This window comes from Vidua macroura, chromosome 13, assembly GCF_024509145.1.
Source record: "Vidua macroura isolate BioBank_ID:100142 chromosome 13, ASM2450914v1, whole genome shotgun sequence".
Taxonomy (NCBI): domain Eukaryota; kingdom Metazoa; phylum Chordata; class Aves; order Passeriformes; family Viduidae; genus Vidua; species Vidua macroura.
The window spans coordinates 16586214-16604620 of NC_071583.1; the positions used below are offsets into that span (position 1 = coordinate 16586214).

At 46.2% G+C, this 18407-nt stretch overlaps 1 protein-coding gene across 1 annotated transcript; it reads right to left on the reverse strand.

Annotated features, from left to right (window-relative positions):
* Positions 1–3356: 3356 nt before the first annotated feature.
* CISH (cytokine inducible SH2 containing protein) lies at positions 3357–12227 on the reverse strand. The gene is made up of 3 exons (XM_053989198.1): positions 11475–12227; positions 6861–7084; positions 3357–6370 (listed from the first exon to the last, which is right to left on the reverse strand). Exons 1-3 carry the CDS (start codon positions 11519–11521, stop codon positions 5868–5870), a joined length of 774 nt encoding a protein of 257 aa, XP_053845173.1. The 5' UTR covers positions 11522–12227; the 3' UTR covers positions 3357–5867.
* Positions 12228–18407: the final 6180 nt, after the last annotated feature.

The following is an 18407-nucleotide window of genomic DNA, read 5'->3' on the forward strand; positions in this document are numbered from 1 at the left end:
GCTGGAGTTCTAGAAATTTATTACTTTCCCTCCCCTTTCCAAATCCAAAAAAACACTCTGAATAATTATGTTAAGATTGTTATGATGTAAAGTCCAAATTGTCATTTAATTTCCATCATTTTCTTTTGAAATGTAGTGCCCAGACTAACAGTGAAGCCCTTAAAATTACTTTTCTTCTCTCTGGTCAACATGTTGCCTACCAATAGCCCTTTTTTTCTAAACAATATGTTATTTTCAAGCAGAAAAAATTACTAGTTCTTGCTAAAGTTTGGAAGAGTATGTTTATGTAGACTCCTTAGTCCACATAATTGAACACTGAAAGACTCTAATTTTATTGCTAGGGCCACTTTGTAATTTTTCCCTGAGGCTGTTTTTTGCTGCCGAGCAGAGGTGGTGACAGATGTCTGATGGATGCTGCAGGGTCGTGCCTGCTCCCGAGGGCCACTTGCTGCACTTGTTTGTGCGGTGAGCGGCAGGAGCCACATGATGGTTTGTGCTTCTCGGGAAGCGGCAGTGGGAGATCAACACGAGGTTCATTCCAGGCAGCATTAGCCTCCAGATAAAGCTGTGCCTCCACGTGTTCCTGCTCCCTGGGCTCTGGCACCCAGCATTGTAAAAAGCCCACAGAGGCAGGCCTGCTGTGGGCAGGGAACAGACATGTCTGAGTCTGAAGGTGTTACCAACACTCAGAGCAGTGCCAGGGCCTCCTCGCTGCCGTGCGTTGGGCAACGCTGCCAGCGCTGCCTTCCCTTGGGCTCCCTCTTCCAAAGTCAAAGCTAGCTTGCTGTGAACAGACAGAGGATGAACGTTGCTGCCCAAGGACAGGGCAGAGCTCTAAGTGATACCTTATTTTTATCTCTGACTAATTTTTTTTGTAAGGAGCTGCCCAGACTGATGGGTTTTTCCTTGTTTCCCCTGGGGATGATGGGTGGGGGTCACTGACAGCATGATGTGAACGTTGTGACAATGCTGTTCAGAACTGAGGGAGCTGGAGGATGTTACTTGGCATCCAAAGTTGTTCTGGCACACCTTCACTGGATATTGCTTTACCCTCTGCTCCAGACCATTGGACTGCTGATGACTTCTGGGCTGGGGAAGAAGATACTGTAATTCCATCAGGATTGCAAGGGTCTCAGCAACCATTAGGGACAGATAGGAGAGGGCTGTGATATTGAACACGATTTGAGCACATGAACATGTTTGGCAGAACAGCTACACAAACAGTGTCCATTTAATTTTGGTTGTAATTCCCTTAATTTCATAGATTGCAAGTAAGGCTGACAATGGAATTTGGGCTAGAAATGACATGTAATAGGTCAGTAACAAGAAATACCTGACCATATCTGTCCTAAGAGAAGTAAATACACTCTGCTGGTTCACTTGATCTGATGCTGGTTTCCCTGACTTGGACTGGGGGATGTTGGGCACCTGAGAGGATGTGGGGAAAGGACTAAGATTTCAGTAAGTTAGAAAAGATAGGGATATGTGCATGTGAACTGGTTATTTCACCCTTGCATGTGTTGTTTTTTCAGAAGGCTGATGACTTAAGACAGAAAATGATACCATATGTGCCTGACAAACTGCAGGGGAGTTTTGCTGTGGGAGTGGGCCAGGGGAGTGTGGTTTCACTCATGGACTGGGATTTCTATTCCAAATACTATCAGTCTGCTTTTCACACTCTGTGAGGGCTCCACACCCATGTTTCTATCTGCAGACAGAAACTGTAAACCAAGAGAGAATCCAAATTGTTGTGCATTGGCTCAACAAACCATACAGGTGTCACTGGGAGAGGAGTTGCAGCTGTACTTCAGTGCTGATAAAGGCTAGTATGCATTGCCACGAATGCTCCTGGTCCCAGAGATGTGGAACTTAACTGCAAAAGTCAGCTCAGTGTGCACAGAGGTTTGGCACAGGAGTTTTCAGAACATGAACCTGTTTTCTTTAACGAAATGTGGTGAAGGTGTAGGAGTGGGAGTTGTTAAGGTAACAGCCGATGAGGTAAAACCGTGTGTGACTGCAGCTCTGGACCAGCCTGGCTCATGCCAATCATCTCCACCTTCAGCCTGTGGAAAGGAAACAGCAGGGTTTCCTATGTGTACTCAGAGGAAGAGTATAGAAAAAAGAAATCACTCAATAATGTGTCAGAAACGTTACTTTTTTCTTTCCAGGTTTTTCCACGTTTTGCAAAGTTTCTTTTTAAAGATGGATGCAGCTTTTCCTTCTTTTGTTTTCTTTTCTTCCTTCTTTTGTTTTTGTGTTTCCACTTATTCTGTGTTTTGCTTCTACCCTGTGTAGTTCTCTTTCCATATTTCCTGTTAAACCAAGAGGGATGTGATTGTTTTAGTTTAACAACTTGATCTGGAACAGATTATGGCATTGCCAACAGTTCCTGGTTTGGTGTGCAATAGAAATCTACCCATGGAGTCATGTTGATGAGATTGTGGAAACAACATTTGCTAGGGAATGCCAGCTCTATGGCTGGCATAGGAAGCACAGCACATGCTTCAGGAATACTTTAAAGCAGTATTTTGAACTTTGAAGCCAGTGGATTCACAGAGGGGGAAGGATGGGAGAGTTCCATTTGTTGGTGTTCTTTTGTTCTGAGCGTGTTTTCCATTTTGTGGTGTTGGAAGCACGTTATGTTTGCTTTGGGCAGGATGGGGGGACATCTCTTGGGCATCTCTCCTGGAACAGGAGCACGGAGGGACCACAGTGGAGTCAGCTCCCAGTAGTGGCATTGCCTCAGTGTGCTCCCTCAGTGTGTTTCAGAAGCTGGACAGATGGGGTATCCTCTGTCTCCCTCTGACATTATAGGGCAGATCCACGTCTGCAGTCTGGTGTCTCAGGTGATGTGAAAGGCTACAGGGCCAGACCACAGGTACAGGGACACTGCAGCCCAACGGCCCCAGAAAAAGGGAGAATGGATCTGCCCTGGATCTCCCACCCAAAGCATCATCTGCCCATTTATGTTCTGCCTTCTTTCCCCTGCATTGTATTGGTTTTCTATGGCACACAGAAACAATACAAGAATAATTCCTCTGTTCTCCCACATAATTAAAAAATGTGCCTTCAAGTCCTTATTAACTTGGGACTTGGGATCTGCTGCTGCTCATCTGTGTGCAGTAAGAACCAGGCCCACACTGAGAATTTTGGTGTTTATTTTCCCTGGTGTCTGAAGGGCCTTTTTTTTTTTCTTTTTTTTTCTTTTTTTTTTTTTTTGTTAAAAGGCTTTTTGTCTTGTTTGAAAAAAATGGTCAAGAGTTTGGCCTGTGTTATTGGGGAGGATTTCTCTAAGCAGAAAATGAATTAATCCATTTGGATTTTACCAAAGACTTTTACATTGAGTGGCTTTAAAGTATATTTAAAATGTTTATTTAAAATCCAGAGTCAAATGATTTTTAACAAACTGTCTCAAGATAGAAGAAACTGACTTTTTGGAGTAACTGTATTGTTTATTTGTTGTATTGCAGTAGCACCTAGAGATCCTTACTGTGCTAAATGCAGAACAAACACAGAACAGAGCTGGTCCCTGCCCGTGGGAGCTCACAGCCTTCAGTTTGGGGTCAGCCAGGAGCTCCTGGGCTCTCTTGGGGCAGTGAGTCAAACCCACAGCTTGACCTCCCCATCACCCCCAACAGAGAACAGATCAAGTAGAAGGCAAGTTTCAGAGAGCTGAACAACCTGCCCTTTTGTGCTGTACACTTCTCCAACTGATTTTTCCCAAGCTGTAGTTACCAGGCCTGTGGCTGAGCTGTGTGGGCTTCCTGAGATCACTGCTGCTCCTTGGAGAGCCGTGGTTTCCTTGTTCCCAGTGTCCTCAGGCAGATAGAGGTGTTTGGATAAAAGGAAGCCTTTTCAGTGGTTTATCACTTATATTATTTTTTTTAAAAGTTTTCCTTTTTGCCTTCTAAATTTTCATTCTCATTCAATACCTTTCCATGGTTGCTGCCATAGAGGGGAAGGGGGAAAGGATATACCAAAAAGCAAACTTGACATCACACATGCACACTGTCAATCATCAAAGTATCAAAAACAAAGCTTGCAACAGCACAAACTTGTATAAATGTGGAGAGAAAAAAAAAAAAAAAGGACACTGACTAAGCACAGCAGGCCATCTCGTCCCTTTTGGCAGCTTTAAGATAGGGTGGAAGAAACTCACCCATTTTTTTCAGCTTGTCTCCTGGGTCACCATCCCATCTTTTTCCATCTTCTCTTCCAACACTCAGCTATAGCTGGGGGTTTGTCCATTCTGATTTACAGAGCCTTAGAGAGAGTCCCAGGGAGGGAAGAACAAGGAATCCTTCACGTTCATTCATGCTAGAACAAGTCAGGGGGTCTTAGGGGCAAAATAACATGGTAATTTCTGTAAAGCTGTCTGTTCCCTCTCTACTCTCACTTGATGGCAAGGCTGGGAAGATGATGATGAGATTCAGCAAATGAACAGGAAGGTGCAACTTGTCTGTGCTGGTTTGGGGCAGATCCCATCTGCTGTCTGTCCCTCCTGTGTGTAAAAGAGCAGGGGAAGAGCCATTGTGCCTCATCTGCAGGGGGTGAAAGGGATGGGGTGTGAGAAGGAAACCCAGAGCCAAAAGCCTAATTTTGGATAACAAACATGCAAGTCAGAGCAGGGGGGAGGAGAGGTCTGGGCCCTGGCAAACAGCAACATTGGATTGTGGTTTCCAGTGTGTGTGCCAGCCTGGAGCTGGCAGAAGCCATGTGGCCAGTGACTAATGCTGGCAGGAGCAGAGCGTGCAGCAGTGTGGCATTGTGGGAGCAAGGACAGCTCTGTGGGCTGAGGTGCCTCTAAGTGCTACCCCAGAAATAAATAAATAAATATCCTGAAGCTGTGCGTGTCACTGGTGCAGCCCAGCAGAGCTGTCTCCGAGGCCCTGCTCTAGGAGCCCCTGGGCTTGCCCTGTGTCTCAGACAAGGGCAAGGTCAGGGAACAGCACTTTAAAAACACAAGCCAAACACAGGGTGCTCTGAAATGAAATCATTCTGCCTACATATGAGAAAATTTGCTTCTAATAACTTGTTTTGAAATGTTTTGTCACAAACTTCCTTTGGAGATGGAGAAGATGGAAAAAGATGGGATGAGTGCTCCCTGGCCCAACTTCACTACCCAGATCTCTGCTTAGAGCTCTCAAGGAAGAAGAGCTTCCTCAAAGAAGTCTCCTGTCCATGTGTGATGCAGCACGTCTCTGGGAGCTCCCACTGTGCTCTGAGGTTGTGATACCCTCTGTAGCTAAGGAAGAAAAAACAAATAGTCTTTACCTCTGTAGAGGTGGGTCTGGATAGAGTCATCTGAGTCTCACATACCCCAGAAGCCTAGGAGAGCTTGGATGTAGACTCCTGTAACCTGTCACAGGGACAGGCTCAAACAGAAGCTGTTTGGATGTGAATCCAAATTCCCACAGAGATTCAGCTGCCAGTTGGCTGGAAGCCTTTATGCTATCTCTAATTCCACAAAAGAAACAAACAAACAAAAAAAAACCAATAAAGTAAAAGGTGCTTTAAAAATACCACGAGGAAAGAAACTGCCATGGAAATAAATAGCAAAAATAACAACGTTAACATGTCCGGTGTCACAGCAACTCTGACATTCAAGTAGTGTGGCCATGCCCACAGAGCTTCTCCCAGCCACTGCCGGCACGGCCCGAGGGTCAGAGCTCAGCTGGTGCCCCGTTGCTCACTGAAACAACCCACTCCTCCCTGGGGCTGGAATGGAGGTGAAGAGAAGGGGAGAGGAAAGATGGATGCAGTCTCTGCTGATAATCAGGTCTTTGCTGCGCCCACCTCTAGCAGGACGGAGATAAAGAGTTGGTGGTTGTGTCTCTCCTTCGTGCCTGAGAGAGAAGGGCCACGCTTCAGAGCTGGAACGGATATTGCTTCAGGTATTCCCCCATCCGCCGGGGCAGGGGCAGCTGCTCCACGTCGGCCGTGCACTTGTTGATGCGCAGCCGGCACAGGTGCTGCAGGCTGGGAACGCTGTCCTTGCGGCCCAGCGGCCGGATGAGCTTCAAGTGTACCGCGGCTGCTGCCAGCTCTTTCTGCAGGGGAGGTAGAGGAGACGGAGGCGGGTAAGGAGCCTCGGTCTTGCTTTCTGTTGTGCAGGACAGGACGTAGTGCTGGATAAGACTGACCACGTCTGGGAAGGCCAGGATGCGAGGTTTGGACAGGTAGTTGGAGTCCAGGCGGAACTTGCTGTCAGTGTACTCAATGCGCACGTTGGTGGGCCCTCGGTTGGTCTTGACGGACAGTGTGAACAGGTAGCTGGGGTGGGTGCTGTCCCGCACCAGGAAGGTGCCCTCAGGCATCTTTTGCAGATGCTGCTTGGCCTCGCTGGCGGTGATGGAACCCCAATACCAGCCTGGAAAAACATCCGAGAAAGAATTTATTAGGGAAAGAACATATTCTAGGGCTGGCAGTACATTTAGGGAAGCCTTGAAGACAACCAGGTTAAGGGCCTGGGAAGCAACCAGAGCCAGAGTTGGCAAGACCTTCATAAATTAAGACCAAGTTCTAAAGGTTTCCTGCCTATGCTTGCCATTGCTGTGCTGGGGCTTGGGATGAGGCTGGCGGCTGCTGCAGCAGCTGCAGTTTACAGAGAAAAAACAATTTGCTTTTTGCAATTCCTTCTCCTAGTTCAGTTACAAAAGATAAAGCAATAAATTAGTTCATGATGTAAGTTTGTAGAGACTGCAGATACACTTGCTGTGTGTGTAAGAGCCAGTCATGGCTGTGACAGAACCAGGTAGGTTCCTGTCTGAAGTGGGATCAGGAGATTCTTCCTGTTGCTCAGATTGTGGAGCTGGGTTCCTGCACCCTTCTGATCCTGTGACTTTGCAATTGAGTCTTACCAGATTCTCGCAGGTAGGAGAAGGTTTTTGCAATGCAGAGAAGATCTTCTTCAGGGTCCCGTGTCTGAGGTGGGTTGCTGTCTGGAACTGGAGCTGCAAGGGCAGGTGCAGACTCCTCCTGGAAGGCTGTAACTGGGAGAGGCTGCATGATGGGCTCTGACAATTCCTCAATGCCCCTGAGTGACAGTCTCCTGATCTTTTCCTCCGCCAGCAAAGGATGAGGTCTGAAAAGAAAGGCACACTCTGCTATTTCTCCTTGCCTTGAGAGCAGTTGCAGGGTCTGTTCAGTGCATGCTACATTGTACAACATGTTATGTTTTACAAACAGATCCTCAGCACCATTGTTTCTGAGAGAGGCGAGGGAGGAGGAAGGAACACAGCTAAAGATGAGCCCTTAGAAACAGGGACAGTGAGTTTGCCTCTTTGGCCTTATAGAAGGTGGTCAGTCTTGTGATTTAGAATGATTTTGAACCTGAAATTTTTAGATGTTGCCTTTTAATATATAGTTTCAGGGGCTGTAAGGTTTATGAGCATTATGGCTTCAGTTACAGGAGTACGATGTTGGAGCATTTCTGTTTCTGCCAGTGGGATTGTCATTTACTGCAATATAATTAGAAGCAGAATTGGCAATAGCTTGGGTTTTATCCTACCCACTTTCTGCTCAAGGATGACCTGATCCTAAATGAATCTGTCAGAACTCAGAGTGAGCTGATCATGTAGGAGAACAGTGGGAATTCTTGTTTTAGCCAAGCCTGTGCACTACACCCACCCCACTGTTCAGCAGCTTGATGGAGGAGTCAGTGTGGCTGTGCAGGACTGCAGGAGGAGGCTCTGCCATGGCCAGGCTGCTAGAACATTTACTCCCCTGTGGCGTAAAGTGGTGTAGCTATTCAGCATCTAAATGCATTTTCACAGAGCCTGGAGCTCTCATAGGTGCTCCTCCTCAGCAGCACAGGGATTCCTAAAGGAAAGCAGAGCTCTAGGGGAGGATGGATGTCAGAGGCCAGGAGAGTCTTCATTCCCAGGCAAGCTCCTGAGCAAAAATTAGTTTCAGTCCCAGTGTGTAAGCTCTTTGCTGCTGTGTCCCCTGTCCTGCTGCATGTCCTGTGTTACATCCCCCCACCATCCCCAACACACCTGTCTTTCAGGCACTTTAAAGAGAAGATGGCTGGGAGAAATACATTCAGTCCTCAGTGTGACACTGCCACAGGACCACTGGCGCTGACAGTGATGGCACAGGGTAGAGCCACCTCCCCAATCATTGAAGAGAAGCAGAAAGACTCTGAAGTCCTAAGTGCTTTCCTTCAGATCGTCCTCCTTCCCTGTGCTCTATGTGAACAGGGACACTTAGGTACATAAATAAATGTGCTGTAAACTGATCTGCACCTGATCATAGCTGTACCCCACCACCTCAAACTGCTGAGACTCAAGTATGGGACAGAGAACAAGAAGAAGAGATGTGGGAGGAAAGTAGATTAGAAAGAACCTGAAAGCACCTTCACACCTTGTAAGTGAGAACCATGATCAGTTCCACATCTCTGCATTTCTAAACAAACCATGGAGGTTTGGAGTAAGGTAAATTTAAATCTACAGAGAGAAACTCTTGCCCTTGCAATACATAGCAAACCCCTGCTATTCTGTTGGTATTTAGGAAAGAACATTCTTTCTTTTTCTACGTGTCAAATCACATTTCAGAAGAAGGATACCTGCTTGGCTTTCATGGTATCTAATCTGTGTTTCTTAATTTCTATTAATGGGTAGGAAGCCAAGCTGAATAAAAGTGATTGCTGGCTCTTGTCCTCACCAGGGACCCTTGGTCGCAGGACCTGCATTTTCGACCTGCCTAGCTACCTGTCTCCTTGGGGAAGGGAGATTCCCAATTCTCCATTACCCCCCCTTTTTGCACAAGGAGGACCATTAAGCCAGATCAGCTGCTTGGAGCATGGTGCAAATAACACCAAGGTCATGGATTTGATCCTCATATGGGTCACTCAGAGCTGGGCTCGATCATCCATGTGAGTCCCTTTCAACTCAGAATGTTCTGCGATTCTGGTCCTTGCCTGTGTTGAACCTAATTACCAATGGGTGCTGTGCAAGGACGATGTCCTGGGCCTGCTGGCACAGCAGTGTCTCTCATACCAACTGTTCCCTAAGCTGAAGATGACTGTGACTGGTACTAAGGAAAATCAGTCCTGCACCATTCACTCGCCGGAACTTGAATACTGCAGTCCAAGTGCCAAATCTCTCTGAACTTATTTTCTCCTGGAAAATCTTTCTGGCCTATCCTTCCAGAAAGGTTTGGAACATAAGGAAAACTTTTCATAGCATGGAACTTTTTTTCTTTTTATATACCAACTTGAAAGAGGAAATCAGGAATTGGCTGAGAGGCGGGGAAGGAAGGGAGAGATAGCGAAGCAACACAGGGAAATGTCTGCCATGAATCGGGAGGAAAGTTGTTTATTTCAAGGGCTGTATCAGTTCACAGTTTGGTCCTCCAAAAACCACACCAACTGTGTGAATTTGTCAGTGGATTTCTTTTACAGAGCCCATGTGCTTGAGATGAGTTTTCCCACTCTACTCATGCTCTGTTGCCTTACTCTTTCTTCCACGGGAGGCTGGAGGAGCCCAGACCCCATGCAGGTACTGTGGGGATCCTTCCACTGCAGCCAGAGAAAGGCCAGGCTCACACATTTCCTATTTTCCTTCTATAGACCAGCCTTATGCCCCTACAAAACCTCCCAGTGTGGCTGTAGGCTCAAAGGAACATGGTGGAAGAGAGGAGAAGGATTAGAAATTTCAACAGACTGGGAGGTGCTGGTGTCCTAAACAACTTTGTACATAGGTTGAAGAAAGGAGAGCTGCTGCTGGGAGCAAACAGAGCTGCTCCAAGCACAGGAATGGGAGAACATAGGGATCAGCAAGTAATGGCAGACTACAACTTTTAATGCAAGAACATTTGCAAGACGGTTAAAGAAGAGTGTGGTGGGATAAGGACAGGTTAAAAAAGGTTTGCTGACACGAAAAAGTCAGCCCTTTGGTGGGGCAGAGAAAGGATTTGCAAATAGTGCTTGTAAGAGAGAAAGCAGAGGAAAGACGTGAAGAATCAGGACTGAATAGAGCAAAGTGTTCCTACAACAGCTGTGAGGAGGAAGCAAACAACCATATGAAATTTGGCATGTCTAGCTCACTCTCCAGAGAAACAGCCAATGAACTTCCCTATACTTTGGCAGTTAGTGTTTCAGAAAGCCTTGGAATTGCAAGAAATTTGAGGAGAATCAGATATGTCTGATACCATTTAGTGTTGGCTTTGTAGTTAGTGTGCTGATAAGCTAAACTTTATAACACAGTATAAAGACTACAAGAAACAGTGTGGAGCTGCTCTCCCTTCCATCAGCCACAGCCCAACACTCCACTGGGAGCTTGGTCTGAATAGGATGGAAAGGATGGAGTCCAGGATATATGAAATCCTAGAGGATAATAAAAATGGACCAATAAATGGCCTTCAAAATAGATATTAAAAGGAAAACATCTATACATCTGGCTCCATAATAAGTTCTTGGTGGGTAAGGGAAGCAGTAGCTCTGGTATGTTGACCCTGGAGAAAAGGTTCTGATAAGGGTTTCCCAAAGGCAAATTCCCAAAGGAATTCAGTGAAAACTGAATTCCCTTTGCCATGGCTTTTGGAACTGCAGCTGCAGACTGAAAATAAGAGTGAAAACAAACCCCTCACGTAGTAGGAAAGTAAACACAAATTCTCCTTCACTGTGGAACAGATTTTGAGGGGGAAATGGCAGAAAAATCCCCGTGCTTCAGTCATTGTAGGCAGACAAGGAAGATTTTACTCTGAGGAAAATCCACCATACACTGGAGTGATAGGAAAATCTGACATGATGGCTCAGACTGAAACAAATGCTCACAATTTCCAAGTATGTAGCATGTGTAAAAATACCAGGTGATTCCTGCACACCAGGTATTCCTCAGCTGATAAACTAAGCTGGTCACAGGAACACCGAAGTGCCAACACATCAGAGCTGATACCAGAGAAGGCATTTGGATGTCACCTGTTCTTCTGAAGGCAGATGTGGAACTATCCGTGTGCCCCCTGTGGCTCTCACTCTACAGAAAGCTGTGCATCTATAGATACACTTAAACTTACACAAAACTGACATTAATTTAGTATAAATACCTCCTTAAAAAAAAAAGACCAAAGCACCTAAACTCCAGGGAAGTTATTCCCTGTAAGCAGTTTGATTCCAAAAGGACGTTAGAGAGCACCTATGGTGTTGGGCTGGTGTCTGCGCTGGTGCTGTGTCCACCACACTGAACAACACACTCCAAGTTATTCTTACTCTCCCAAAGACTTTGGGAGTTTTTCAGCACTAGAAAGCATGGAAATCAGGAATACCTTATGGTTCCATGATTTTGGCTTTGGAATCTAAATCACAGGCACACAGGACAGACACATAGAACTCAGCACTTGGCCAGCCAGAGTCATTCCCATTCCATTACAGTCACACATGGTAACATACAGGAGCTGAAAAACTGTCACAGAGAACCTTCCTAATTACAATTATCAAAGCACAGCTTTTCACAGAAGGCTGCAAAGTATCTTACCCCTGAACACAGAGGATCATGTCACTCCCGGACCAAGGGAAAAGCATTAAGTCTTCAAGAAGGTGAGAAATTATTTCTTCTCTTCTTGCCTTCTTTGCTTCCCCGAAGCAGCGAGTTCAGCCTCTAGTTGGGGTTCACGGTGAGAGAAGGCTGGCGAGTCGCAGCAAACCCCTTCGGCAGGTTGTTTCAGACACAGGAAAAGCCAAGCAGAAGACGAGCTGTCCGTCCAAAGACTTCAGCAACTTTGGCCAAGGAAATGCGTGCACTCTCAGTGCTTTAGAAAAAATAATGTATTCTTGTTCTGCTTTTCAGAAAACAGCAGCAAAAAAAGTTTACAAAATTACCAGAGAAAAAGGAAATTATATATATTTAAAGAGGAACTGATCTTCCTTCAGAGCACTCTGAAATAATAATAAATAGGTACCAATAAATAAGCTCTCCCCGAATGCTGCGGGAAGAGCCGGAGCAGCGACCTGTCTCAGCGCTGGCTCCGGAAAAATGAAGCTCCGTGGAAGGAGGAGGGGAAAAAAAAAAAAAAAAAAAAAAGGGCAAACCTCCTTAGTAATCTTTTGTGTGTCCCTTTTAATCTGTTCCAGGAAGTGAGGAATTCCTGGAATCGTATTGTGTTCGCATCACTCTTCCTATATCAGCCACGAGGGGAGGAGGGGAAAAAAAAAGAGAAGGTATAAATAGCTGTGTCCAGCACAGCCGCGTCCATGCTGCCATGGCCGGGGGAGGGAGGGGAGCGGAGCCCTCCCGGCGGGTGGGCAGGCAGAGGAGGGGGGGAGGGAGGGCAGCCGTGCGGAGCCGCCGCCGCGCGTGTTCGCGGAAACGCCTTTGATCCATTTCCAAGAACTTTCCAGGAACGCGGGGCCGGCGCGCCGGGCGCTGCCAATGGGCGCCGCCGCCGCATGCGCGGGGCCCGCCCGGGGCGGGGCCGGCAGCGCCCACCGCCTCCTGCCCGGCCTTGGGCGCCGCTCCCTTTGATTTTCCCGCAATTGTGTGGCATTGTCCTTCCATTTGTTTTTAAGCATTTGTAGTTTTGCGGTGTCGTTTCACGCCTCCCCTCCCCGGCGGTTCGGCATCCTCCCCGAGCTGGCAGCGCCTCTCCGGGTCGCTGGAGCAGCGGTGCAGTGGGTGCTCGGGGAGCGGCAAGGCCGGGGGCTGGAGGGGCAAACGAGGACTGGGGCAATTTCCAGTGAAACCTGGGGAGTAGGAGGAGGGTGTGCTGTAGGGTCTGCTGCTGTGGGCAGCGATTGTGTGGTTGTCACGCTGTATAGGTTGTCTTATAAGGATTGTCTTGGTCACCTGGGAGTCTCCTGTGAACCAGGTATCAGCTCAGCAAAGTCTCCTGGAAAAGGCTACACCACCACCGTTTTGTCCTGCATTTATAGAACATTGTCGAGTTAAAATCTGGCAACCCACGAGGAAATATTTCGGTTTCTTTTAGGGTTATTGACCCTTTTAGTTTTGAACACTTTATAACAAAAGCTTGGTTGCTTTTGTCTTTTCCTGCCACGAGTTGCCACCTCTTCCCGTATTAGAGATAAGAGAGAATGAGAGTGGTCTGTCTGTCACCTCCATTGCAGTAGGTCAAATGTTAAAAATATTAGTAATCATTGTGCCGTTCAGAACATTCAGAAGTGGATGGGGCCGGCAGCAGAGGGGAAGGCAGAATGCTGATAAGGGTGAGGTTAGAAGGGTGTTCCCTTCATGGGAATGAGCCTGAGAGCAGGCAGGCTGTGTTCAGCTCCTGACTCAGGCTTTCACTCCCTACAGTTTCATTTGGCAGCTACTCAGCCTCCTGCACACTTCCATCCGTTTTCTGTCCTGAATCAGGGGCAGTGCAGTAAGGAGTGCTGCTAATAATACTCAGCTATGTGAAGAGAGAGGTCCTGAGGTCCATCTAAGCATCCATCCATCCATCCATCCATCCATCCATCCATCCATCCATCCATCCATCCATCCATCCATCCATCTATCCATCCATCCAGTACTCTAAGGGCCATCTCAAAGGGGTGGGAATATCAGCCTGCAGGCACTCCTTGACCAGTTTGCTTCTGAGCCTGACAGACTTCAGTTCACACTTCCTCTGAACGTGTGTAAATTCACAGGGGAGGCGAGGGGCTGGCAGAGGAATTTCAGTCCTCACCTTTCCTGTGCACAGCAAGCACAACATTCAGACCGGAGGGCCCTTTGTAGCCCTGGCTCAGGGTTGCAGAGGACACCTGTGTGCCTGTGCCCCTTCAACATCTAAATCCGAGGTTGTTTAAATCTTCTGTCAGTGGTGCAGCAGCACGATGGATTTGAACAGATCCAGACTAAGGAGGTGGGAGCAGCTCTTGTCTCCGGCACACCACAGTGAACCTGCACATTCAGAAGATATTTAATTCGTCGTCAGCCTCGGGGGGGACGCTGAGATCCCAGCTTGGTGTGCCGGCAGGAGCGCTGCAGCGCGGCGCCGGCATTGAGGAGCTGTCTGCATCCTTTTTTCACTTAGAATTGGGCTCCATCTAGTGATCCTGGCCTGGAGGAGGCTTTTTGTGCAGGCTCTGTGCTGGGGCTGAGCAGCCATTTGTATCTCCGGCGCAGGGAAGGCACGCTCAGTACTGTGCAGAGGAAACACCGCCGCAGAAGCGGGGTCTGCGCTGTGCCGGCAGCGGCTGCTCCCAGTGCCCGTCCCGCTCTCCCGCACTGGTTTTCCAGCCGCAGGCACCGGACCCGAGCCGCTCTGCTCACGGTCCTGCAGGACCCGGAGAGATGAGCATTGTGTCGAAGTAGCTGATGGGTGTGCGCATTGAGAAAGGAGCTGAAAGGAGCTTGCATTTGCATTGGAAACTTCTTTAGGAGACCACCGCAAAAAAATATTCAGGCTAATGCCTGGGCTGTTTTATCTAAAAAATCTGTGATCAGTTTGAAGTCAGGAGCACTCAGCAGTGGTTCATCACTCGACATGAACGTTGTGCTCATTGGCAGTCCGCGGGCACAGGGCAATGCCCCAAGACGGGAACAGCACAGTGTGCCCGATGTGCCATTGTCCCAGGCCCTGCACAGTCAATATAAATTGCTGACATTCACACAAATTAGTTGTTTAAACCCAGTTTATATTCATATAAATTGCTTTCCAGAGTACTGTCTTGAATAATAAGGACATTACAGAGGCAGTAGCAAGAAATCTTGTTGGGTGATATCATTAATGCTAGGCTTTAGTTATGAAAGGTATCAAAGAAAGCTCAAAGCTCGCAATAAAGTCAGGGAAGAAAATCCAGAATAGGCAGTAAGCCTCCCAGGAAAGTTCACTGACACAACAGCACCATCTGGTGCTAAATGTCTTCTTGGGAAAACCGGTGGTCAGAGTCCCTTCCCACTGCGGGTGTTACTCGACTTCGGCTGAGCATTTGGACATTCCTGTGATCTTGTAGAGTTGGTGTAAATGAAAAGTGACATCCAGAATGGTAACGCTTGAGAGGGGTCTGTGTGCCTGGGGACTGGACTTACCTTCACCAGTAGCTTGAAAGACTGAATGTAAGTCACCCCTTTGGTTGCTGCCTGGCCCTTACCCTGAGCCGTAGCGTAAGGAACCGCAGGGCGTGACCCAACGTTACAACAACAAGCAGCTGTTCCTTGTTCAGAGGGGCCAGCTCGTTATTCGAGTAGGATACACCAACTCCTGTAATCAACAACAGGTGCTGCATTTAATGTTGTGGTTTTGATTTCACAACCTTGTGAGTAACAATGGAGGAGTCTCCAGGGTGTGGGTGAGCTGTGCCATGGATACAGGGACATCTGAGCTGGCTCCATGAGAAGTAGGATGTTCAGAAAGGAATGGGTTTTATTTCAAGCTGTGAAAAAATACCCTGGGTTATTATAAGGAACTCAGCATATTCGTTGTCCTGAGGCTTGTGGCACATGGTGACCTAGAAGGTGATACAGTGTGGCATCTGATAGGAGTTTTGCTGCTTGATTCGAATGCTGCAAAAATTGTATTCCTGAGTGGTCTAGAAAGCCAGCCCAGGACTCCCAAGTAATGCTGTCATACCCATTAGTTGCAGGACGTTTCCATGAAAGAGATTAATTTCTTCTGCTCCACTGCAGCATAAAATGAAGCACCATCTCCTCTAGACAGATTAGAAGGTTTTTTATGCATTTGATTTATGATTCTTCTGTGAAAAAAAATGTATCTTTTTTTCATGTCTGCTGAAAGGGAAATGTCCAGCTGGTATCTCTCTGACACCCCCATCAATAAGCTGTGGAGGAACGTGGATGGAGCCTCCCAAAACCTTCTCAATGACCAAGACAAGGTACCTGTAATAGGATATCTGAAGCCAGGCATAAAAAAGCAGCTTTTCTATCCTCGTCTGTATTTCTATAGGCAAATACCTGCTATGTGCTAACATGGAGGAATTTATATTGAGGAACAAAGTCAAGTACCAGGACAGGCTCTCCAGATGGTGATAGTAGTGTTCTTGAGACTTCTGTTTCCTTAACTAGAAGCTGCTTCATAGACAGAATTTTAATTCCTCCTGGAAACCATACTGTAATCCCATGGACACAAAGACAGAGGGTGTTGAGAATAAAAGAGAAGTTCTTCTAGCAACAAAGCATCAGTAAAGATCATTGCCTATGAAAGAGCTTTATAAACCTGTTTTTTTGTCAGCCAGGAGAGAAAAGAGCCAGGCTGTTTGCTGATGAGCTTTTTGAGTTTGGTTTTTTTTCATGCCTTTTTGATAAGTCTGAGACAGACACCTCCAGAGCAGAGCCAAAAGACAGGAGAGAAAACATGCATATAGTTTGTGTTTCAGACCACTGTGTACATGACAATTTAAACTAAAGATCCTACAAGAGACTGCTTTTGTTCTCCTTCATATCAAAATGTTACTCTGTAGAGCTGCCCTTTCTTTCTTTTAATATCACAGATGCAGTTTCTGAAGAACTTCCTGGGGGATTTAATAAGGTTGTTGCAACCGCCCAACCAGACAAAGCCGTGTCCTCATTTCAACCTGACAGTACAGATGATTTTCTCTTTGGTGACATCTATATAATGCATCCTGTGAGTGTGGATTTCTCATAACAGCAGAAAAAAATAGAGAGCTGTTACTCAGACAAAGCAAAGTTTCAGAAAAACAAGTCACTAGTTTTCAGCTGGTAATTTCTTTATCACAGCTATTTCCATGAGACATTGCTATCAAAGGGCTGACCACCAAGCAAATCACTTTTGTATACAAGGAAACTGAGATCCCTGTACCATTCAGGTATTACTCCTCAAGATCTGCCATCCCTCAGAGAACATTTGATGACATCAGCTTTCCTAGCTCTCCAGATGACTGCAAACTCAGTTCATTTTGTTTTTATTAGGAAATGAGACATCTGAAAGTCTGAAATGTCTTTGATCCCAGTTATTGAATTGCTACAGCACAACAAAGAGGCAGTGAAAATACCCAGTGAAATAGCCAAAATTAACCTTCTCTGTTTAAACAGAGTGGTGCTGTCTGTCTGTAAAGCAGGTATCTGTGATATCCAAGACATGATAAAATCAAGGAGAACATATCCAAACTGTGTGCTGGCTAAAATAAAAAGCTTCACCAGGTTAAGGCACTGGTTAGAGGAAAGGGGCTGCTGCCCCTAAGCTTATTTAAAGAACAGGACCTTAATATCTGCTGTTTTCTCCTATAAGCCAGTGTTTTATTTTGGGGAAAAGCAGGCATAACTGAGCTATACCAAATTCTCTTTTGAAATTTAACTTGCTCTATGTTGTTGCTGTTGGGGACTTCTGGTAAAAGTAGGATTAATATTTAATTTACAGTGTTAGGGATTTTTGTGAAGATGAAAGAACTTTTGCTGTAGCAGGCTCTTAGCCTGTAATAGTACTATTTTAGGGTTTTTTTTAACTTCAAAAAGCAAACATCAATCAATAAATAAAAACATCTGTTTGAGTGAAAAACATCCGCTGGCTCAAGGAATTGCAGTGGACCTGTCAGTGTATTCTCCATAAGCATCTCCAGAGGATGCTAGTGGAGCTTCACCTGCCATGAGCACCAAGAGAGGCTTCAGGAGCTGCTTTTTATTTTGGGGTCATCCTTGTGTAGAGTGAGGCTGTCTGATACTTGGGCTGATGCTAAAAAGGCATTTTAGGAGTTTATGGTGGTTGAAATTAGCAGAGAGTTGAAGTAAGGCCTTATTAACCATGATTCACGTTGGGTTTTTAGGTGTATTGCCCTGTTTAGACTTATGACTGGCTGCTGATAAAATTATGAACTTTGCCAAGAGCATATCCAGGCAACATCAGGTGGTGAACCCAAACAAGCTTTTCATCCTTTTCATCCAGTGAGATACTCCTCTGACTTGAAAAATGTGGTTTTTATTATCCTAGTTTAACTCTTCTCATCAGGAGATGCCTCATAACTGAGACATGTAGAACCAACTAATTTCACACATCCTGTCTCATTCCCTCATCTTTCCTCCTAGCTTTCCATGTACAGCTTATTTTTTTAGAAACTCATTCTTGTAATAGTTAGAGTCATAGTTTCTTAATGAAATTTCTTACTTCTGACACACTATAGAAAATAGCAACCCCTTAAGTAGACATCTGCTTGGAATTTTTGCAACATTTAATATTTCTTAGAATAGAGCCATAAATCGCCTTCTACCAGCTTCAATGTGTTAGTCAGTGTAACTCCTGCCTGCTTTGGGCAGCCATAGCTTTTGGGTGAGAGTTACATGGAAAGATCCAAAGTGGGGCCAAGAATGGGAGCTACAGATGGGTGTGAGCAACTATGGTTTTCAAAATAAAAAAGGCAGAAGAGAATGGAGAGATTTAGAAGTTTTCTGAAGGGTCTGGCCCCCAGTGACTGAGTGCAGAGAAGAGGAATAATAGTTACCTGTTGCAAAGAGAAGGAAGTTACCATTCAGGACAAACAGAAAAGCAAAGACAGG